At 43.7% G+C, this 25,089-nt stretch overlaps 1 protein-coding gene across 1 annotated transcript in view; it reads left to right on the plus strand.

The window, feature by feature from the left end:
- The window catches only part of PCNX2 (pecanex 2), a 248,771-nt gene that overhangs the window by 80,528 nt on the left and 143,154 nt on the right, over positions 1-25,089 (plus strand). Inside the window, exons 14-15 of the mRNA XM_054021531.1 lie at positions 5,191-5,301; positions 6,834-6,925. Of these exons, the coding sequence (XP_053877506.1) occupies positions 5,191-5,301; positions 6,834-6,925 (203 nt within the window). The remainder of the gene's footprint in view (positions 1-5,190; positions 5,302-6,833; positions 6,926-25,089) is intronic.

Below are 25,089 nucleotides of genomic sequence, written 5' to 3' on the forward strand. Positions count from 1 at the left end.
GAGTTACAAAGGGATCTCACAACACTTTGTGACTGGGCAACAAAATGGCAGATGAAATTCACCATTGATAAATACAAAATTATGCATATTGGAAAATAATCTCAACTATACATACAAAGTGATGGGGAGTTAATTAGCTATTAGCACTCAAGAAAGGGATCTTGGAGTGATTATGGATAGTTCTCTAAAAACATCCGCTCAATGTGCAGCAGCAGTCAAAAAAGCTAGCAATGTTAGGAACCATTAGGAAAGGGATAGTTGAGAAGATAGTAAATATCATAATGCCTCTATATAAATCCATGGTATGCCCACACATGGAATACTGTATGCAAGTCTGGTCACCCCATCTCAAAAAAGATATATTAGAAATGGAAAAGATACAGAGAAAGCCAACAAAAAATGATAAGGGGTATGGAACAGCTTCCGTATGAGGAGAGAGTAAAAAAACTGGGATTGTTCAGCTTGGAAAAGAGACGACTATGGGGTGATATGATAGAGGTCTATAAAATCATGACTGGTGTGGAGAAAGTGAATAATAGGAAGTATTATTTACTTCTTTTCATGACACAAGAACCAGGGGGGTCACCCAATGAAATTATCAGGCAAAAGTTTAAAACACACAAAAGGAAGTACTTCTCCACACTACGTACAGTCAACCTGTGGAACTTGTTGCTAGGGGACGTTGTGAAGGCCAAAACTTATAACTGGATTTAAAAAAGAATTAGATAAATTCATGGAGAATAGGTCCATCAATGGCTATTAGCCAAGATGGTCAAGGATGCAACCCTATGGTCTGGGTGTCCCTAAGCCTCAGACTGTCAGATGCTGGGAGTGGATGACAGGGGATGGATCACTTGATGATTGCCCTGTTCTGTTCATTACTTTTGAAGCACCTGGCATTGGCCACTGCCAGAAGACAGGATGCTGGGCTAAATGGACCGTTGGTCTGACCCAGTATGGCCATTCTGATGTTCTTATAGCAGATCATCTTTTATCTATGTCTGTTACCTCTAGCAATAACTGAGCTTCTGTGGGAGGTAGGGGGACGCCTTTCTGAATGTTCTCTTCAGCTCCCTTTGTAAGAAAAGATTATTCCTCATCCAAAGGAATCCCCCCTCCTACCCTCTATTCTAGAATAAAGCTAATTAGCTCTCAGTTCCTGCAAACAGGCCAGGTATTTGGATTACTAGCCTTTTAATACTAGCTCTTGATAAAACCACATGCTTTATTTTAACCAATTACAAACAAAAATACTTGCACCAAAATTGCCACTGGTTACCATGGTATTTTAAATCAAAATGCATATGAAAACCCCACCTTCTATTACTGTATTAGAGGGAGCCTCCAAACTTCATGTGAAAATAGCAGTGTTCCAACTCTCGGAGCTGGAGGTGTTGCATGTGCAAACACGCATTACTACTTAAACAAGAAGGTGCTAGGTACTTTTAAGAATGCATTGTATTCCAGCCCTCTCTGGGATTCATAATTCAACTTTAATTGTGTAACTAGCCTTTCTTAATGGTCTGCTCTTCCCAGGAGAAACCAGAAGATTCCTATATCCAGTCCTCTTAAAGGCAAGGGCCTTTGAAACATCCCTTTCCCAGGCTACTCTCTGACACAGGATAAGATTAACATGTTTTGGGATTACTCCAGGGAGCATCAAAGAGGGAGTGAGATGGCAAGATTGCTCTTGACAGCCAGCCTCCCTCACCCCCTCTCTCATACTCACACCCCTTCATTCACACACTCCCCTCTGACACATTGGCAGTGAGTTCTATTTCCTGTCCTATTAATTACTCCCCCGCCCCCATCCAGGCTGTTCTTGGGTCACAATAGTTAGAGAAATCATTTAGCCTTCAAACTAGTAATATCAAGCTAGCTATAAAGTGATCCCCTTGCCTCACAGCGAGGATCTCTTTCTCGTATCAGTGCTGGGCTTCTGCAAAACCCTCCTTGTAATCACTGAATTTCAAGTGATCTTGAAATGTTTGGTCTGGGGGACCAAAAATCTCTGTGATCAAATAGAGGGATCCAGATAACTCTAGGTAGTTTGCCATCTTTACCATTGCTTTTCCTCAATACCAATCCAAGAATAGCTTGGTATGACTAGAAAAAGGAGAGAGGAGAGAAGTAAAGGTAGCAAATGTTGTAAGCTGGGGGGGGGGGCAAACTTTTTGGCCTGAGGCCCACATCAGGGTTGCACAACTGTATGGAGGGCCGGGTAGGGAAGGCTGTGCCTCCCCAAACAGCCTGGCCCCTGCCCCCTATCACTTTCCGCCCCCTGACAGCCCCCCTCAGAACTCTCAACCCATCCAACCCCCCTGTCCCCTGACTGCCCTCCCAACCTCTATCCACATCCCCGCCCCCTGACAGGCCCCCTGGGACTCCCACTCCCAACCCTCCCTGTTCCCCATCCTTTGATCGCCCCCCCAGAACCTCCGCCCCATCCAACCGCCCCCTCCTTCCTGACTGCCCCCCAGAACCCTCCACTCCCTTACCCAACCCCACCGCTCCCCACCCCTTACCAGCAGCAGGAGCTCGCAGCCGCCTGGCCAGAGCCAGCTGCACTCCCCACGCTGACCAGCAGGAGCAGCGGGCCAGAGTGCGGCTTGCGCGGCAGAATGGCTGCAGGGGAAGGGGAATAGTGGGGGAGGGGCTGGGTACTAGGCTCCCCGGCTGGGAGCTCAGGGGCCGGGCAGGAGGATCACGCGGGCCGGATGAGGCCCACGAGCCGTAGTTTGCACAGGTCTGTTGTAAGCCCTCTCAATGGCATTTACAAGCAAGAGATGGAGAACATGATATTTCTGCATGCTTTTATGTATATGCAATTTTTGTTAGTGCTAGGATACCACGGTGATGGGCACATTATAAATACCAGCATAGGTGTTCAAGTTCATTGAGCTGTGTCACACCAACCCTAAAGCACTTATACTTTTTCTCAGAGGGTAGCCATGTTAGTCTGTATGGTTAGTCTTTAAGGTGCCACCAGACTCCTCGTTGTCTTTATACTTTTTTTGCGTCTGACCCGTGAGCTTGTCCTATCTCTTCTGTGTTTGAATTCTACAGGAGGAGTTATGAAACTAGATAGTTGTAGAATAATATGATAGGTGAAGAAGCATTAATATATGCAGTCAGATCTAACAGAGCATATTGCTGCATTATTTTAACCCAGCAAGATATATGATCAAGAAGGACTGTAAGTAAAATGACAGGTTTCAGAGTAGCAGCCGTGTTAGTCTGTATCCGCAAAAAGAACAGGAGTACTTGTGGCACCTTAGAGACTAACAAATTTATTAGAGCATAAGCTTTCGTGGACTACAGCCCACTTCTATGCATCCGAAGAAGTGGGCTGTAGTCCACGAAAGCTTATGCTCTAATAAATTTGTTAGTCTCTAAGGTGCCACAAGTACTCCTATTCTTTTTGTAAGTAAAATGGGATAATTGGAATATAGCAAAGAAAACAAATATCATTGGTAATGTTTGTTTTTGTTTTAAAAGTCAGTATGGAAATAAGAGAAACGTCAGCAGTTTGTTGGATTTAAGTATTATCAGGGCAAATAAGAAAAAAATGCAGACAGCCCAGCATGTATAACTAATAAATATATGCTTGTTCACAGGAAAAATTGCCAGGAACAGCAGAACATTTTTCTGTAAGAAATGGGGCAAACAATCCATGCAATTTGCAACACAATTTTTCAGTCTCCCAATGGCCTTGTTAACATAACTATCAGATTGGTTTTTCTTTGACTAAAACTGTAATCTGTCGTGCGTTGCCCCTATCCTTTTTAACATGGACTACAGAGCATATTTTTCTTAGTTCCTTATGATGCAGTTTCAATTTGACTCGTGTTGGCAGCAATTCATGCGCTGCTCTTTTGCCATACCCTCTCCTTTTATTTCCCCAGGTCTTACCAAGAAAATCTCTTCTTCAGAATCTGCTTATCTCATTTTTTTTAAAATACTGTTATTTCTATCTTGTTTCTTTCCCCCTCATTTTGTTTGTTCTGCAGCACTCTGAATATTTCATTTCTTGCTTCTCTAAATTTACTATGCCACCTGAATATGTCTGGCTTCAGCTTCCCTCATCACTGATTATCTTCACCCATCCCAGTGGTGTTGCTTACACAGGGCTTGATCGCGAAGGTGCTGAGAATTCAGGCTAGGATCCAGCACAGTGTTTAAGCATGTGATTAAATTTAACCATATGAATAGTCCCGTTGAAGTTAGTGAGACTGTTCATCTGCTTAAAGTTAAGCATGTGCTTAAATGCTTTGCTAGATCATGGCCAGCATGCACTGTACCTTGCAGGATTGAGCCCATAGAGACAGCAGTGATGTGATCAGAACACAAGACAGGAAGCACAGACCCTGAGTACTAATCCTGCTTCCTTTGACCATGGGAAAGTCACTTAAAGTGAGGGACAGCTCTGAAAAGTGGCTATGTATAAATGGCACCTTCTTACTCAATAGATCAGCTTGCCTTTGAATATTTTTTTTACTATTTAAATAAGTTTCTGTTTTTTAATTCTGGCCATTCTGCAGAGTCAAGGCAGCTATGAGAGAGTGAGCTGGATTCTATTCTGGCTCACACATCATCAGCAGAACTGGTAACTAACTTCCAGTTACAGAATCTTTATTGATGATGATGCATGTATTAGCCAGAGCTCAGTAATTCCAGGTTGAGTTTGCAGAGCCCTCAAGTTAAGGAAAAAATATTTTTTACTTTTAAACTGAACAGAATTGATCTTAAAAGTGGTTGAGAAATGGTAAATGGAGACTACATTATGCCATTTTCCCCCTGGTCACTTTTCAAAGTAGAACTGAACTTTAACTCTTTGTGTATTAGTTTATATATCTGTAAAATAGGAAATAATATTTACCTCAGGCGGTTGTGAGAAATAATGTTGATAAAATGCTTTGGAGGATAAATAGGTAGCGCTAGCTATGAAGAATTCATACAAACCTATTATTGCTTTTAGAGAAACATTAAATATAAATAAATTTAAATAATGAAATGCCTGCAAAATGTAAGCATTGTTCCTAACATCAAAATCTATGCAGAAAGCATTAAAATATAATGGAAAAGTAGCTTATCTCAGTTTGAGGCAACGTCTCTCTGTTTTTCATACAAATATGTTCAGTTATTGTGACATTCAAGTATGTGCTAATATACATCTTGTTTTAATTTCAGTGTTTTTGTATTGCTTCCCTGCAATTTCTCTTCTTGGCCTTTTCCCTCAAATCAACACCTTTTGTATATATCTCTTGGAACAAATAGACATGTTGCTTTTTGGTGGTTCTGGTAAGTAGTTTATTGTAGCCTGAGCTCATCTGTTCATGCCCACAGCCATAAATTAAGCTGGGTTGTACTGCACATTTTGAGGCCTCATTCACACTACAATTGAAACAGTGCTAGTGGCAGTCACGCAGGGCTGGTGCAAGGAAGTTTCGCGCCCTAGGCGAAATTTCCACCTTGTGCCCCCCCCCCCCCAGCCCTGCAGCAGCTCCCCAACCCCTCCCGCCCCGATGCGCCCCCCCCCCCCCCCGCGGAGCCATGTGGCAGCTCCCCACCCCAGCTCACCTCTGCTCCACCTCATCCCCAAGCACGCCGCCCCCGCTCTAATTCTCCTCCCCTCCCAGGCTTGCAGCGCCAAACAGCTGATTGGTGCCGCAAGCCTGGGAGGCGGGAGAAGTGGAGCAGCAACGGCGTGCTCGGGGAGGGGGCGTAGCGGAGATGAGCTGGGGTGGGGAGCCCTGTGGCAGCTCCCCCCCCCCCGCCCTGAGGCACCCCCCCCCCCCGCGGCAGCTCCCCACTACCCCAGCCCGGGGAGCCATGTGACAGCTCCACACCCCAGCTCACCTCTGCTCCGTCTCCTCCCCGAGCATGCCACCCCTGCTCTAATTCTGCTCTCCTCCCAGGCTTGCGGTGCCAAACAGCTGATTGGCGCCGCAAGCCTGGGAGGCGGGAGAAGTGGAGCGGCCACTGCGCTGGGGAAGGGAGTCTGAGCCACACTTGTCAGCGCGCCGCTGGCAGCCCAGCCCAGGAATGCTGTAAAAAAAAAATTGGGGGCACCGCTTTTTGGTGCCCCCAAATCTTGGCGCCCTAGGCAACCACTTAGTTTGCCTTAATGGTAGCACCGGCCCTGCAGTCACGCAGTTACACATGATTTCTTGCATATGAACGAGGATTTTTTCTGAGAACAGCAGTACTTAAACTGTGTGTTAGACTATGAACCACCCCCACAGAAATGTTTTTAGCATGTCTAACATAATCCTTGGTAAAACTTAAATCCTTTTCCACATGAGGGAAAACATGTTAGAAGCATGGTGATTTCTATTATCATTTCAAGCACAGTATGGATAAGCCCAAAAAGAGAAAGGGACTATTTCGTAGTTCCTCCTTTCCCCCAGCTCAAATAAGAAAAAAAAATCATATGGCTAAAACTACCATATGCATCTGGGGTAGCTTTTCTTTAACTTCTTGACTCTTGAATAATGTAGCAGATCTGAGGGCAAAACATGTTGGGTAAAACCCGGACCCCATCAAATTCAAGGGAAGTTTTGCTCCAACTTCCATGGAGCCAGAATTTCACCTGGTGAGAGTGCTTGTAGTTGATTGATGTAGTGAGGCCAGAATTTCACCCTTAGTCTCTTGAGGAACTTGTTTAACTGATCAAAATATTGAAGGCGTTCTTTATACAAAGAAAGAGAATAACACTGTGATACAAGATTTCTATTAATTAAATTCTGGTTGAGCGAATCCTTTTTTGTTTTTCTTTTGGTTGCAGCTTGTTTCCTCTAGAAAGTAACAAACTTTTGATGTCTGTATTTCAGCTGCTGCTGGATTGATATCTGCCCTCTACAGTATTTCTCGAAGCTTTGTAGTTGTGATTGTACTGTATGCTTTCTGCTTCAATGCAGTGAAGGTAAGTGGGAATAACTGCGGTGGCAAAATGGACTATCCATGCTTCAGGAGATACTCTAGTTTAGTGAGTGGCTTTAGCTCTAATTTGTCGTGCATCCATTTGATCAATTCTTATTTCCCAAAATAACTTAAACCATGGCTCATAAATGTACTTTGAATAAGCTGCTCTGTAATATTTAGAAATCTAAGTGAAATACTGGTGTAAATGTTAACCTAACACCCATTACTTCATGGAACATTGGAGTCTGGCCATCCTACCTGAAATTGTTGCATTGTGTTTTCAATACAAAGGACCAAAAGCAGCCATGGTATAAATAGGCATGGCTCCCTCCAACTTCAGTGCGAGTTACTCCTGATCATGCCCATGCTGAATTTGGTCCAAATTCTTAACAAAGACTCTGCTTTCTTTAAAAACAAAACAAAACGGCACGCGCATTCCCCGCTAGGGTTACCATTCGTCCGGATTCCCCCCGACATGTCCGGCTTTTTGAGCTAAAAATAGCGTCCAGGGTGAATTTGTAAATGTCCGGACTTCTCCCTCCCATGCAGAGCACGTGCGGCTAACAGGGCAGCTGGCCGGATGGTGCCATTTACATGGGGCTCCGACAGCCAGTGAGAGCCCCTCCTCCGCTTCCCCTGCAGCAGAGATCACTCCCTCCCTTCCTCCCTGCATTCGCAGATTGCCTCCGGCAGTCTGGAGCTCCTCCCACGCTCCTCCTCCCCTGCTGCCCAGCATGCTGGGACGAGCAGCAGGGTAAGGGGGCCAGGGGGTCGGAGAAGGGGCAAGGAGGTTCTGGAGGGGGCAGTCAAGAGACGGGGGGGGGGGGAGTCGGGAGTTTGGGGGGGGCTTTTTGAGGGGAGTGTGGATAAGGTTTTGGGCAGTCAGGGTACAGGTAGGGGGTAAGGTCCTGGGGGGCAGTTAAGGTGTGGGGGGGTCTTAGGAGGGGGCAGTTAGGGGACAAGGAACGGGGGGGTTAGGAGTTCTGGGGGTGGGGAGAGGGATCGGAGCAGTCAGGGGAAAGGGAGCAGAGGGGTTTAGGTGGGTCGGGAGTTCTGGTGGGGGCTGTCAGGGGATGCGGAGTGGTTGGATGGGGCATGGGAGTCCCAGGGGTCTGTCTGGGGGTGGGGGTGTGGATAAGGGTTGGGGCAGTCAGGGTACAGGTAGGGGGTAGGGTCTTAGAGAGCCAGTTAGGATGGGGGGAGGGTATCAGGAGGGGGCAGTCAGGGGACAAGAGGCAGGGAGGCTTAGGTAGGGGGTGGAGTCCTGGGGGGCAGTTAGGGGCAGGGGTCCCAGGAGGGGGCAGTCAGGGGACAAGGAGCGGGGGGAGGGTTGGGGCTTCTGAGGGGGGCGGGAAGTGGGAGGGAGTGGAAGGGGCAGGGGCGAGGCTAGGGCAGGACGGGGGCGGGGCTAGGGTGGGCTCCTCCCGTCCTCTTTTTTGCTTGCCGAAATATGGTAACCCTACTCCCCGCCCCCTAAGCAACTTCCCTCCCCCTTTTTTAAATTACAACAGCATGCAGTACAGTTGCTCTAATTTTGAGCTTGTTATATTTTCTACAGAACATTGTTAGGCTACATGTACACTGCAAAAAACACAAAACAAAACTGATGGCAGTGAGTCTCAAAGCCTGGATTATCTGATTAAGGCTCACAGGGCTCAAAAAAGCAGTGTTGACGTTTCCACTCGGGCTGGAGCCTGGGCTCTGAAACCCTCTCCTCTCAGTGCGTTTCAGAGCCTGAACTCCAGCCCAAGTGGGAATGTCTATACTGCTATTTTGAGTCCCATTGCACGAGCCCGAGTCAGTTAGCCCGAACACTGAGACTCTCTGCCATTGGAGTTTTTTTTGTGGTGTAGATGTACCCATAATTATGGTGGCTACTAACACTATACTGTAATTAAGAATCTGTCTATATTTCCATTGTTAAATCTGTTTCCGGGGGGGTTTAGTATTGAGCCCTAAAAATATGGCCCATATTTAAATTTGGCCTACAAGGTCTAGAGTCAAAAATGAATTTATATAGGATATATATAATTTCTCTAATACCACACAGCCCCTGTCCTTCTCATTTGGCATTGCTTACATTGCAGAAGTAGAGGAAAATAGGTGTTTTAATTTTTTTTGTAATTTTGTACTTGGTATAATTACATTTTTTTATGATCAGATTGAGTGTGTCCTCTGTAATTTTTGATGTGTCATTTAAACAAACAAACTTCGGAGGTGAAATCCTGGTTCCATTTAAGTGAGTGGTAAAATTCTGGTTGACCTCAGGATTTCACCCTAGATCTCGTGAGATAAAAACAAACTCTTTTTCCTTAATGTTTTTATAGTACTATATAGCAGGCTCGATACCTGATTATTGCACCTGTCAAATATCTGTGGAGTGGTGCTTTAAAGATGTAGGAAGGTGTGAGATACATCTTCAAGCAGCTCTCAGCACCCTTCTAGGCCAGAGGTTTTCAACCAGGGGGTCCGTGGCTCTCCTGGGAGCGGGGGGGGGGGGGGGGGGGGGCGGAGTGTGACCAGGTTTCAAGGCATTTGCCATAATAAACTAGAGAGCAGGGCTGATGTCAGCATTAGGGGCCCAGGGCAGAAAGCTGAAGCCCGAGCCCTGCCTCTTGGGGCTGAAGCCAAAGCCCGAGCAACTTAGCTTCACGGGGCCCCATGTGGTGTGGGGCCCCAGGCAATTGCTCAGCTTGCTACCCCTTAATGCTGGCCATGGCTTTTAATCTACTGGATATGCAGAAAAATAGTTGTGGCACTGGTGGGCCATGGAGTTTTTATAGCATGTGTGTGGGGGGGAGCGGGGCCCTCAGAAAGCGAAAGTTTGAGAACCCCTGTGCTAGGCAATAGTGATTCTACTACTGAAAAATCTGAGGGTATATCTACCCTACAGCGGTGCAGCAATGGTGCTGCAGGTATGCTGCTGTAGTGTAGATGCTTCCTACGTCAACAGTAGGGGTTTCCCCATCAATTTAGGTAATCCACCTCTCTGAGAAGGTGGTAACATCTACGGTGGCGGTTAGGTCGACCTAACTACATCGCCCAAGGGTGAAATTTTTCACAGCCCTGAACAATGTAGCTCGGTGGACCTATGTTTTAGGTGTAGATGGGGCTTTTGTCCCTGTCCCCCCCAAGTATGTGTAAATGAAGGGTGAAATTGTGCACGTTCCAAAACAGCAAAAGGAGAATCATGTTGACACAAAGTCTAACAGCTCATACAGAGGACTTACGGAACTTTCATAGGTGTTGTTAATCAGTGAACACATGTGCAGTTAAGGTATATTGCAGTGCCCCATTTAAAACGTTAGCCTACAGGTACTGCTGTCCCCAATCCTCTATTGTACTGATTATAGTAATATTGCTTTCACCTGGCCCCCTTCCATGATGCTAGAAAACTTTCCCAATCCCTGCATCACTGTCACCAGTTCCCAACTCTATGAATGGGTCTGGAACTGGCAGTTGGGAGCAGGGCCGGCGCAACCCATTAGATGACGTAGGCGGTTGCCTAGGGCACTAACATTTGGGGGGGTGGCGACCGTGGCGGCCGGATCTTTGGCCGCCCTGGTCGTCAGCGGTATTTCGGGGGCGGGACCTTCCGCCGCCTCTGTCGGGGTCGGCATTTCAGGGGCAGGACCTTCCGCTGCCTAGGGCGGCAAAAAAGCTGGCGGCGCTCCTGGTTGGGAGGAGGGTTGGGTCAGAGCCATGTGCGGAGAGCGGATTTTGAGGCGCCAAATAGCAGGAAACCGGTCGTGTGGAGGAGCACTTTTGGGGATGGAAGTTGTTGTAGGTGTCTGGGAAAGGGTCAGGTCTCTTATGAAGATGGAAAAGGAAGGATCGGTAGGGTAGGGGAGAGTCAGGGAGGTTGTGAGGTGGAAAGTTTAAAAATAGCTTTTGTAAATAGCATTAGGGAAAAACCTTTTACAATATTTCCCCGTTTATACAACTCTTTCTTTTTCAGCATATTAGTTTAAATTACAACATGCAGGTGGCTTTGCAGATAAGCAATCTTGCCCATGGGTTAGACTTCAAACTGCTTAGAAATACGCTTATAATGCTACCCTGAAGTTGGAGAGTGCTGTGAGAGATTTACAAGATATCTGCTGTAAATTACCCATGTTAAGTGCAGACTTTCTCTTCACACAGAAAAATTATGCCTAATTTGAATTTTTATTGTACTGTTCTCCTGAAGATATTTATAAGCAGAATAATTTAAAACATATAGAGATAATTCCACTTGCTTTGGCTCATAACCTTAGTCCACTAGGGTTTTTAAAGTCTCATACATCTTTCCTTTATATAACATGAAAGGAGCACTGGTATAAACTTCCCTTGTTCCCAAGTCTCACCTAAATCGTTTTGTCTCTTTATGCAATTACCTAGACTATTGTAAGGGAATGATTCTTCCATTCTTATTCATGAGTAGTACCTGACATTGTGATTAACCCCATTGACTTCAGTGAGACTATTTGTGGAGGAAGGGTACTAATTCAACTTAAGGGAGGGCAGCAGAATGTGGTCCTAAATAGTGACCATTGTGAAATGTGTGCTTATGCCTGTGTCAGAAACAAAGTAGTATTTCTTTACAGGTAGTGGACTTGATTCTTGAGTCATACTGAAATCATTGGTATAACAGTGCACACTCACCTCTTGTGAGCGCCTCTTATGATCTGGGTGCAAACCTGCACGCTCTCTGTTCAAGGGGCTCCCTGTCAGCTGTTGCCGTCATCAAGTGGGTCTTCAGTGGCTCATCCTTCTGGCTAAGTCACACAGTCAAACACATGAATGAACAAACAGGACCTGTCGCTGTGCCCTTGGTAATGTCTGCAGCCCTGTCTGTGGGCTCAGTTCTCAGCCCCTTCTGGGCTAGCTTTAAGCCCATCCCTACCCTGTTATAGAGCAGTGCCCCAGGGCTTCCTCCCCGGAGACTCTTAAAGTCCTGCCCTTAACTTGGGCTTCTAAATGAAACTTGTCCCCTTCTCAGGGCTTTGGCAACTCTGCCAGTGGGCAGCAGGGGGACCCAGGCCTGCCCACTACTACGGGTCCTTACCCAGGGACATTATAAATAGCAACCTATGCTGCTTCCTTTAATACTGTAGTTGCTGTTGCTATTCCCTGGGCCACTTTCCATATAGCCCCTTACCTCAGGGATGAAGTTCCCTGTCTGTTCCCTGCTTGAGCAGGGTCTCTCCAAGGCCTCCTCGCCTGGAGAATTTCACAGCCTTCCAAATCCTCATCACCCTTCTGGTCCCAGCCAGCAACTAATCTGCTCAGAACCAGCATCTCCTTTTAATTGAGTCTGCTGCACTCTGATGAGCTGCTTCCCTGCAGCCTTTCTAGATAGGCTGAGAAGACCCACTTTCACGTCTCCTTTTCTGGGATGTGGTGTGGTCAGACCGTGAGGCCTTCAGCAGGGGGCCTCAAAGGGCCTGGTACACTCCATCACAATTGTACACTAGAGACTGCAGCTCAGGCACCATAGAGTCTGGTTCGTTAAGCTGTAGTTCCCAATGATGGGGCGAAAGTTATATTATTAAGCATGTGGTAATCTCAAAGACAGAAATTATGAATTCCAAACTTGTCAGGCTTCAAAGCTGCTATTTATTTATATTAAGGAAGTGCCTAGGAAACTGCGCCTAGGATCAGGGGCCCATTGTGCTAGGTACTGTGCATACCAATTACAAAGAAGACAGTGTGTGCCTCAGAACTTCATGTGGAACAAGATGCAACAAATGAATGACACAGATAGTTAGGGTGTATTTATCTTATATGTGCTATGGCATGTGGCTAAGGAATGATAATAATACATTTGATTTGACTAGACATATGGGGTAGTGATGATTGGGAGGGCAAGGTAAGGAACAGAGCAACTATCAGAAGCAGAAACTACAGTTCATCACTGGCTTACCCAGTGCCAGAGTTCAAAATTCATTATTTGTTGGTCTCTTTTTATTTTTATTCAAATTTGTCAGAAGCAACAGAAAAAAACAAACATTGGGTATTTTTAATATATTATGGAGATAAAGAAATACATCAACCAAAAAGATATGGGATTGGAAAATACGATAGCTTGACCCAGAAACAGAAATTATGAGAAGACAAAACATATTGCATGACTTACGAGGAGAGGCTGAGAGAACTGGGCTTATTTATTCTGCAGAAGAGTAGAGTGAGGGGGGGATTTGATAGCAGCCTTCAACTACCTGAAGGGGGATTCCTAAGAGGATGGAGCTAGGCTGTTCTCAGTGGTGGCAAAGGACAGAACAAGGAGTAATGATCTCAAGTTGTAGTGGGGGAGGTCTAGGTTGAATATTAGGAAAAACTGTTTCACTAGGACGGTGGTGAAGCACTGGAATGGGTTACCTAGGGAGGTGGTGGAATCTCCATCCTTAATAGTTTTTAAGGCCCAGCTTGACAAAGCCTTGGCAGGGATGATTTAGTTGGGGTTGGTCCTGCTTTGAGCAGGGCGTTGGACTAGATGACCTCCTGTGGTCTCTTTCAAGCCTAATCTTCTATGATTTTCTGACGGTGTTTGACTTGGTACCACATAACATTTTGATTAAAAAACTAGAATAGTATAAAATTCAAATGGTGCACATTAAATGGATTAAAAACTGGCTAACTGATAACGCTTAAAATGTAGTTGTAAGTGAGGAATAGTCATCAAGCAGGTGTATTTCCAGTGGGGTCCCAGCGGGATCGGTTCTTGGCACTGCTATTTAACGCTTTTGTCAATTACCTGGAAGAAAAGATAAACTCATCACTGATAAAGTTTGTAGATGACACAAAAATTGGAGGAGAGATAAATTATGAAGAAGACAGGTTATTGATTGAGTGATCTGCTTTGGTAAAATGGACACAAATGAACAATATGTGTTTTAAAGCAACTACATGTAAATGTGTAAATTTAGGAAGAATGCAGGCCATCCTTACAGGAGGGGGACTCTGTCCTGGGAAGCAGTGACTCTGAAAAAGATGTGAGGGTCATGGTGGATAATCAGCTGAATATGATCTGCCAAAGTGATGCTGTGGCCAAAAGAGTTAATATAATCCTGGGATTCATAAACGGGGGAATCTTGAGTAAGTGTAGAGAGGTTCTTTTTACTCTGTGTTTGGCACTGTTGCGACCACTGTTGGAATACCGTGTCCAGTTCTGGCATGCACAGTTCAAGAAGGATGTTGATAAATTGGAGAGGGTTCAGAGAAGAGCCTCTCAGAATGATTAGATAGGGATAGATAATAAGCCAGTAAATATCATAATGCCACTATACTGAATACTGTGTGCAGTTCTGGTCTCTCTCAAAAAAGATATATTAGAAATGGAAAAGTACAGAGAAGGGTAACAGAAATGACTTCTTTATGAGGAGAAATTAAAAAGAGAGGGACTGTTGCGCTTGGAGAAGAGATGACTAAGGGGGGAATATGATAGAGGTCTGTAAAATCATGTGTAGGGTGGAGAAAGTGAATAAGGAAGCATTATTTAACGCTACACATAACACAAGAACCAGGGGTCACTCAATGAAATTAATAAGCGGTAGGTTTAAAACAAACAAAAGGAAATACTTCTTCACACAACATACAGTGAACCTGTGGAATTTGTTGCCAGGGGATGTTGTGAAGGCCAAAACTATAACTGGATTCAAAAAAGAATTAGATAAGTTCATGGAGGAAAGGTCCATCAATGGCTATTAGCCAAGATTGTCAGGGATGCAACCCTATGCTCCGGGTGTCCCTAAACCTCTGACTGCCAGATGCTGGGAGTGGATGACTGGAGAAGGGTCACTGGATGATTTCCCTGTTCTGTTCATTCCCTTTGAAGCATCCGGCATTGGCCACTGTCAGAAGACAGCATACTATGCTAGATGGACCATTGGTCTCCCCATTTATATCCATTCTTCCCACAGTTTCCATTGCCTGGGAACGGTGAGCCGCGGCCACTGGGAGCTGCTGGCAGCCATGCCTGCAGATGGTCAATGTAAACAAACTCTTGCGGCCCGTCAGCGGATTACCCTGATGGGCTGCAGGTTGCCCACTACTGCCTTATAGTGATAGACTAAAAGAGCTCAATCTGTTTAGCTTAACAAAGAGAAGGTTAAGGAGTGACTTGGTTATAGTGTATAAGTATCTACATGGGGACAAATATTTAATAATGGGCTCTTCAGTCTAGCAGAAAAAGCCATAACACGATCCAATGGCTGGAAGTTGAAACTAGATAAATTCAGACTGGAAATAAGATGTAAATTTTTGACAGTGAGGGTAATTAACTGTTGGAACAATTTACCAAGGATCATTGTGTATTTTCTATCATTATTGGATATTTTTAATAAGACATGCTCTAGCAATTGTTCTGGGGAAATTCTATGGCCTGTGTTATACCTGGGGTCAGACTCAACGATCACAGTGTCCCTCCTGGTCTTGGAATCTATGAATCAAGGTGTTTGGGTTACAAAAGATGTCCTTGATGATGCTTTTGCAGTGCAGATTTCAACTTCTTTCCCAGTGCTGCCCATATTATTAAAAAAGAGCTGAGGCCGGTGAAATCACTGACTGTGTGGTCACTCACCAAGATACCAGATCCTGCAATGTGTGTGAAATTGCTGACTGAAAGAATTTTGGTTTTACCCCAATTAATTTTCAGGTTGACTTTTACCACTGAGCTTTCCAGGGCTATAAGTGCCACGGTTAGCTCATCCATTGATTTGACAACTAGCACTATGTTGTCAGCAAAATCAATGTTGTTAACTTTCTTATCAAGGCATATGCCTAAAATCCATTTACTTAGAGTCTGGTCAAGCACATAGTCTATGACAGCATTGAAGAGTTCTGGGGTGGCAGTGCATGCTTGTTGAATGCTTGACTGAATTTGGAAGCCGGTGGTTCTTTTCCTGTTTACAAGAATGCAGCTTGAGAGTCATCGTATAGAAGATTGGTCATTCTATAGAACTTGTCAGGGAGGCCTGCGAGTTTCAGTCAAAACGCTTCCCTGTCAACAAGCTGGTGCACTGTAAACATTTATTCCATTGTAGAATGACCTGGAATGAAGCCAACATGTTGTAGTCTTCTCTTTCTCCTTAAGATATCAGCGGCTTGGGCCAACAAGACAGAAGCAAAAACTTTCTCCAAGATAGATAGAAGAGTAATGCTGCAATAGTTATGACAGTCTCATTTGCTGCCTTTACATTTGCAAAGTGGTAAAATAAGGCCTTTTTTCCAGCCAGACAGGATCGATTCTGTTCTCCAGATGAAATCGAACAACGTCCGCAGCCACAAAATAGCTGGTCCAGCACTTTTTTACAGTTCCGCAGGAATTCTACAGATTCCTGTTGCCTTAATTCCCTTATGCTTCTTTGCAGCTCTGTGGATTTCATGGATAGTGAATTTGCCAGGATCATTTTGTGCAAAACGAGTCAACTTAGTAGAAGCCTGTGATGGCCTTTGCTTGTGGAGAGCGTTTCCTAGTGGTGAGCACTTAGGCCCTCCACATGTGTTTGGGGGGGGGGGAGGGCAGTTTTGGTGGGGAAATGTTTGCCCTCCCACTCCATCAGCCTCCAGCCCAGGGCCCTGTGAGGGCAACACCAGGAGTGCCTTCAGGCTGCCCTCCCTAGGCCACTGCCTACTACCCCGCTATTGCCCAAAGTTCGCAGTCTATCATGGGAGACTATGAAGGGGGTCAGCTCACTGGGCGTAGCTGTGAAGGATGGTAGCTCTCTCCCTCTTGGAGCAGCAGCTGCCGCCTCTCATGCCTTAGCCCTCCAGCTAGGTCAGTGCCGAGTCTCTCTCCTTCAGGGATAGTCCATAAATAAAACAGAGGGATTCATCACAAATAAAATGAACTAGTAGGTTAAAGGGGGAAATGCCTCCCTCTCTGGATATAACAGAAGCAGGTCCTCTTTTCTCTCAGGGGGAGCATGTCAGGCAGTTGTTGAGAAAGCAGTCCTGCCATCCCTCAGCCCTTTTCTTGGGGGCTGCAAAGTAGAGATCCTTTCTCTTCCCTGGTCTGCTCACAAATGAGCCATTCTACTCCTTTTTAATGGCTCTTCCAGTCTGTGCATCTCTTGCAGGTGTGGTGGGTTGGGCCTGGCTGAGCCAGAAGAAGCTTCTAAACCCCTTGTTGCCCAGTCTGGGGTTTCAATACCTGTCACACGGCCCTAATATCAGGGTTCAAAGAAATTGGGGGTGCATTTGGCAGCTGGCTGACATGTTCCCTCCAGTATGCCATGGACTCTTCTGCATTGATTAGCTGACCAGAACTGGAATATACCACACTGAATGAATGACCCTTATCATCAGTTAGGTAACGCAGGTGTTTATACAAGGGGGCGAGTTATTAATGGCAGAAGCTTCCTCGAGTGCAATGAGTTCGGCTTCCATAAAAACTTTATGGTCAGAGTGTAATGCCTTGTTATTGTTGTTGTTATTTATTTTTTGCTACAAGCAAAAGGGGTAAAGCCAGAGAAGCAGCATCAAGAAGAAAGAGAAGGTTAGAGATGATGTACTTTAGCCAAACATACAAATTATTGGTCTCAATACAGGAGATCAGACTAGAACTAGATGACCTAATGGTCCTTTCTGGCCTTTAAATCTATGAATCAATGAAAGAATGGATGCCAAGTCTTGGTCAGGGAATAAATATTGATCTTGGCACATTGGAAGGCATATATATACATAAGATTATTTAAACAGCAATGTTAACACCATGTTTTGTGTTGGAGGCACTTTTAAAAAAGAATACACTGCCATATAATTTTCAATTTTAGTATAAAGAGCAAGAAGTTACATTCCACATTTATGAACTTATGTTCTTGAGACAATGCAAGTGACCTTCATTTTTCCATTCTGTAATAACAGAAAACATAGATGTACCCAGAACAATAACTCTGTGGCATTCACATTTCAACATTGTTTTGGTTAGGCCGCAAGGATAATTTCACATGGATTCCTTGTGCTGTAATTGTAAAAGTTCACTTTGAGAGCACCATGGGAATTCAACAATTCTTTTTGTATTCTTCGTTTTAACCAAATACTCAATAACCTTCCTCCACTTTTCAGTTAACTTTTCTGAAAAAAATGCTTGGATAATATTTTAGCTCTTCTGTAACCTTCTGCAAATAATTTCTCTGTTGGTTCTCTCAGTGGGAGGCGGAAGTATGTGGCTCCATGTGTCAATCACTTCAGAACTTTTTTTGCATGTTATAAAGAATAGGAGTTATACTAGTTGTGTTGCAGCTAACCTGATTTTTCGTTTTTATTCCAAAATGTTCAGTAAACAGTGTGACAGACCCAGACCAGTGAGGTACAGGGGTCTGGTCCTGTTGGGATCCAGGAAGTGGGCGGGCTTCGGACTGCTAAAGGACCTCCCCCCAGCCTAAGGGGAGGATCCACAGGTCCGTGATACCAAATAATTGCGGGGGACAACTAATGAAATAACAGGGACAGGAGTGAGGTCACAGGGCTAAACGAAGGGAACCTGATGGTGACACTGAGCAGAGAACCCTGGACAGCGCCCACTGCTCCTCAAAGGCATCAAGGGAGCCAGCGGACGCTGCCCAGAGGAACTCTGCCCGATGCGTGAACAGACGGAGGAGCGGAAATAGGCCTCACAGTCGCAGGAAATCCCGTCAGCCAACCTCCTCTCCCTGGTTTTGTAGATGGCCATTTTGGCCAGAGCTAGGAGGAGGTTGGCAAGGAGGTCCCACGACTTTCTGGGGCCACGGATCAGGAGTGCGTAGATGAACAAGTGAAGGGAAAAGTGCAACCAAAAATGTAATAATATATCCAAGAGGAGCCGGAATAGGGGCTGCAACCTGGCACACTCTAGGTAAACGTGTGCCATGGTCTCCCTCACGCCGCAGAAGGGGCAGGTGTCTGGGACAGGGGTAAACTGCGCCAAGTACACGCCCATGCTCACTGCTCCGTGAATACAGGAGTCTGGTCCTTTTGAGTACCGGGACGTGGGTGAGCGCTAGCTGTCCCACTACTGAAGCCCCTCCTCCGCAACAATAGGAACAGTTGTGTGGGTCAAAGGGCCAAAACTAAGGAGCCAGAAGGGGACACCGAGCAGAGAACCCTGGACAGCGCCCACTGCTCCTCGAAGACATCGAGAGAGCCGGCGAATGCTGCCCAGAGGAACTCTGCCCGGATATGTGAATGGATGAAAGAACAGAAAACGGCCCCACAGTCGCAGCTCCTCCCCCCCCCTCCCCCCGCTAACCTCCTCTCCCTGGTGTTACGAATGGCCACCTTGGCCATGGCTAGGAGGAGGTTGACGAGGTGGTCCCGTGACTTTGTGAGGCCTCAGATTGGGTGTGCGTAAAGAAATAAGTGCGGGGAAAAGTGCAGCCTCAATAAGAGGTTCTGGAGGAGCTGGAAAAGGGGCTGCAGCCTGGCGCACTGAAGGTACGCGTGCGCCAGGGTCTCTCTAACGCCACAGAAGGGACAGGCTTCAGGGACGGGTAAACCGCGCCAAGTACATGCCCGTGCTCTCTGCTCTGTGAATACAGGAGTCTGGTAAAAGGCAAGTATACTAGCCACTGGATGAATAGTTTTCTGTTCCCTGAGTGACTATAGCAGGGGCTGCCCTAGAGCAATCAGGAACCTGCTAGAACCAATTAAGACAAGCAAGCTAATTAAGACACCTGGAGCTAATTAAGAACTTACTAGAATCAATTATGGCGGGCAGGCTAATCAAGACACCTGGTTTAAAAAGGACCTCCCATCAGTTAGTGGAGGGCAAGCAAGGAGTGGGGAGTGAGCAGGCGTGCTGCTGGAGGACTGAGGAGTACAAGCATGATCAGGCTTCAGGAGGAAGATCCTGCTGTGAGGATAAAGAAGGTGCTGGGGGAAGGCCATGGGGAAGTAGCCCAGGGAATTGTAGCTGTCATGCCGCAGATACAGGAGACGTAGACAGCTGTTATCCACAGGGCCCTGGGCTGGAACCTGGTGTAGAGTGCGGGTCTGGGTTCCCCCCAGGCCTCCCTAACTCTTGATCGGACACAGGAGGAGTTGACCTGGTCTGTGAGAAACTCCAGAAAGGAAGGTCTAATTTGGAAAAGGATCTGGCCTGTCCCTGACCCACTAGGTGGGACAACAGAGACTGCGGAGATTGTTCTCCGTTTTCCCCCCATGCTGGCCACTGATGAGGTTAGCTGAGTGAACGGCAGGTTTGAGCCTCTAGCAGAAGCAGCCAAACTGAGGGCAGCCGTGAACCTCTGAGGTGAGCAAAGCACAGGACCCACCAAGGCAGAGGAGGAACTTTGTCACAACAATAACAAAAAAAATTGTTCAGAGTAATTGGCTACAACTAAAGTCATAATAGCAAAAATCTCCAAAAAGGAATAACAGGAATTCAAGGCCCTAATCCTGCAAGATGTTCCACACTAGCTGACACCAGTGTGCATCCCTATTGAATAGCGGGTATTATATTATAATTGATATGCCTTGGATCAATCAGCAGAAAAGTTCATGAGGGGAGAAAGTTTTTAAGTCATAACGTTCTTTTTGACACAGTTTGTGTACGGAAGCCACCAAGTGTAGTGGTGGTTCTAAGTGACCTTGAAACATACAGAGTTTACTAGCTAGGCAAAATTTTATTTTGGTTATAACCTTCACCTGCAGCACAATATCTTTCCATAAATCTTATATCACATGACACTTCCACATCATATGAACAAAATGACACCAGCTGCCTATCTCAGTCTTACATTTCAGACTACTGTATATTAATTTGATTGATTTTTACAGGGTGAGAACATAAATGTCACAGTCCATAGATTGCTAATACTTGTTTTTGTTGCCTGGTTACAAGGACATTTTCTTTTATTCCTCCTCACCATCAGTTAGCTATATCATCCTGCAAGGCATCATTCCAATTCTTTCTGGCTTTTATTAATTTACTTTTTTAGCTATAGCTCCTATAAAATTAAATAGCCTGGGTAGGGTTTCATTGGCTCTTTTGGTCATTCCTTCCATTAGTGTATCTAACAGCATCAATTATAGAGCTTTCTTTTTCTCTTTTGAAGTGGTTGGTAATGTGTTTAGTTTTGAAAGTATGCATGTTCCCTTCAGCCTCTCTTTATTTCTGCTCTACATGTTAGTTCTGTAAGCGTCAACAGAAATTGAGAGTCCTACTAGCCTTCCTAGAACCCAGTCTATGAAGAGGTTCTCTCTCTATTTCCTGGAGGAGGTGTTTTTATTCTGAGATATTGTATTCATCAGTTTGGAGATGCAGAGCCAAATTCACCAATGTGGAATCTGATTGATTTGAATGGGACTGCATGATGTGTTGATGTTTTCTGCCCTCTTGAGCTGTTCTCTGGCTTGTCCCCAAATATTTAAGGATGCTCTTTTAAACCCTTAGGTATATCTTCCTGTTTCCCCACAATTATTCAGAGTGCTGGGTTTAGCAGTGTCACTTTTCATCTTTACCATTCTAATTGGTTACCTTGCTGCAACCAGTCCGTCAGCATTCTGTTTTGAGGAATAATAATACACCATGAAATATTTTGGAATCACCAGATTCCTCTCGTCTATGTTGTTCCCACTGTGGTGGACAGACCTCAAAATTGATGCAAAAATTATTATAACTTATTTTTTAAAATATTAGGTCCATTACAAACTTACTTGCGCTTTTACTGAATACTAAGATATAGCTACAATTACGTTATAGCCAGGGTGCTAGAAAATATAACACTATCTGTGTATATTTTAGTTAGTTATGTTATAAAATGTTCAGGCTGGCTAAAAGAAATTGCATAAGGTTTCTGCTTTCGGTCCCCAAGGACAAGCAAATGTCCAGAAGTTAACCTCTCCTTCGCCATAAAACCATGTTTATTACCCCAAAGAGTGTTTATACAAATTCAGAAAAGCTGCATTTTAAACTTGCTTTAATTTTCTCCATGAATTTCTTTTATACTATGTTTTGAGAAATGGATGTAAGCTTGGTTGTCGTGATTGGTTCTGTGTATAAAATATTTGATAGGCATTTTAATTGTAAAGACTAGTACACATAAAATGGATGTCAAAGAGAAGAGTTACTGAAGAGCCTTATCAAACCATAAAACCTAGGGGTAAAGTGGACCTATACAAAGGTCCTCCAACGTTTCTTTTCAAAGAAAAACTTCTGCTTGTCTCTTTAAAAGCCTCTAGGAAAAACATATATAGTTGGAAATATTTTACATTTTTGTTTAGTTCTTAAATATTGAAATGGGAAATAATTTTGATTGGAATATTTTCAGGTGTGTTAGTTAAGTGCAAAGTTCCTAATATAATTTTCTAATTTCATTGCTAATGGTAAAATGCTTGGAATTTAATAACCTTGCTGAGCTAGTTAATGTAATAAGCCATTTAAGTATAGAGTATTTATATTAATGGGGAATTAATTAATTACTGGCACTGAGCAACCCCCTCACCTACACAGACCTGAAGAATCATTTCTCCAAAAATTGTTATAAAAGAATCAACAACTTCTTAAATAACTATTTAAGCTACTGGCTTTCTAAGAGTTATTTAATTTAGGATGATTGTTTTGAGAACTAAAAACTTTCATATGAAGAATAGGAGTGTTTGGACTTTTTGAAAACAGAATTTCATTTCTTGTTGAACTCTAATAAAATTGAAGAAAGATTTCAAAAATGGACTGAATGAAAAGAAAAGGTTAACCTCTAACTTCAAAAGATTATCTGGGATTTTCCTGCTACATGAAGAACAAAGGTAATTAGAAATGTTGCATATTCATTAAATAGACTACGTGTTCAGGAGCTGAAAGTGTCACCTAAGCCAACCCTGATGGTATGGAGCCAATGAAGAAATGATAGTAACCAATTTGAATCTAAACAAGCTTGGAAGAGGTAATTTTTCTATAATTTCATGGAAATAGGAAGGAGAAGAGTATAAAAAAACTCTGAAGTGAGCACCTCTGCAACCATGCTTAAACAGCAAGCACTCCACAACTCATCCTGTCCATCTCTAAAAACAAGCTACTACAAAGAGCTTAGAAGAACAGAAAAGACTCAAGAAGAAACCAACCAGAGAAACCTCCCCAAGATTTCAACATGGATTGGTGAGAGAAAATTAACCAAAACACTGCCAAGGGATTAGATTTTAAATCTCTTGTAATTTTGTTAGGATATGGAAATGCTGTGATAACTTAAAATATTAACAGTTTCTCCTGTTAATCACTAAATGGTTAGACCAAGATGAGACAGGGACTAAACATTGGTAAACAGAGAAATAATGGGATTAAATTGGATTTAAGATTCTTAATATTCGTAATTGGCCTGTTTTAAAACAGCTCCTTAAATGGCTTCTTCTAAGTAACGGATTTAAATATTTTCTTCAATTTCATAGGATTTAGTTAAGATTGCTTACTTTGTCCAACTGTAAGTTGTTTGGTTATTTATAATAACTAACAGGATCCACCTGCCGTTAGACAAATTCTGTTGCCCATACATAAACAGATTTAAATGATCTAATAAGGGCTTGTCTACACAGTGGAGGAATGTACTTTAGAGGGGTGTGATTTCTAAAGAGAACTAATATGTTGCGCATTAATTGGTGTATGTAGACCCTGCTGGTACACACTAAAGGTTCCCTAGTGCACTTCAATGTAATGCTGTTTCAAATAGCACTGTGTTAAAACACACCAGCAGAGTTCACACGGACCAGTGAATGCACAACACATTAGTGTGCTTTAGAAATGACATCCTTATAGAGGGTATTATCCTTCTGTATAGATAAGCCCCAAAATAGTTAAGACAGCATTTCACAGTAGTTTTAGGAAACAAGATACTTTAGTCTTAATTTACCAAAGAAAGAACGCCCCCAGAGGCATTTCATGCTTAAGGGTGTAATCTCTGGTAAAAGCTCTCCACAGATAGACATACAGAAGAGATTGTAATGGATTTGTAATGAATGTAACCATTTTATCATTAGGTTTAATGCTTAATGTTTACTTTTCCTTTCTTTGATAATAAAATAGCCATGATTAATAATTCTGATTATTTTGCTTGGTCTCAATGTTAATGGTTCTCTAATGTCTCTAAAATACACCCCCCCCCCCCCCCCGTGTAACTAAAATAGTGGGAGCCACATCCTTGAGTTTGGGAGTAAACTCAGTAAAGTATTAAGACCTGGCCTACTATTTCTTGTTTTGCTAAACTAAATATTTTCAGTAATTTTTAAAATAAATGACTTGGCATCCATTTAAAATTAACCCTATTTGCACTACATAGCCACTGAGTTTGATTTGTGGCTTATAAAGATCCAGATTAATTTTTGTACAGTTTCTTTTAATTGTTTAAGGAACATATGGGTTATCTTAGTCATCATGGAAAAAACAGATACTGGATCTAGGGGAAAATATTAATCTGAAGTAAATTTACTCATTTTATAAGTGGCATGGGTGGCCTGTTCCATCTCTAGATAATTGCAAATTGTCTTCATCAGAAGTATATAATCAGAATGTGAGTAGCTGTGCTGTATGCCTGGAATCAAATATTACAAAATAATTTATCTATGGTTTTTGGTGGCAGTTTTTAAATTTCAGTGCCTATTCTAAGCCCCATTCATAAATCTCAGAATTAGTATAGTTTGATTTGTAGTCTGATTCAGGCCCAAACTCAGCAGTCATAATAATGAGTGGAGCAATGCTTCTTGATACATGCTTTTTAAGAACACTAACTTCATCCATGCACTAATAATTTGGTATATATTTGTGCTAATTAAACCTCTACCGTGGCAAAAAATAGAATGCAAAGCTCCCTTTCAGACAGCTAGAACTGCCCCCAAAATGTTTTCAAACAAGACCAAATGGACCCTCGTGTATACATAGAATTCCCAGATGAGTAAGGGACCAAATATAGAATTATAGGCTTATTGCAGTTTTATTTCAACAACATAAAATACTTCAAGCAGATTTCTGGAGACAGGTTCATCAATTCATATATTTCCCAATTTAGAGATCCTTGGGGTCCAGGCAAGAGCTATTAAGGATGTAAATTTTGGAGATATTATGCTTTGCAATGAGTAGTAAGTAGTTTGTAACCATATCCATGTCCAAAGACCCATCTTTGTTGTATTTCAGTGTTTTTCACTGGTGATGAAAATATTATCTTCTGGATTTAACAAAAATAATAGTAAAATGTGTTTGCAGAAACCTGTTTGTAGAAGCAG

This window comes from Malaclemys terrapin, chromosome 3 (assembly GCF_027887155.1).
Source record: "Malaclemys terrapin pileata isolate rMalTer1 chromosome 3, rMalTer1.hap1, whole genome shotgun sequence".
Taxonomy (NCBI): domain Eukaryota; kingdom Metazoa; phylum Chordata; order Testudines; family Emydidae; genus Malaclemys; species Malaclemys terrapin.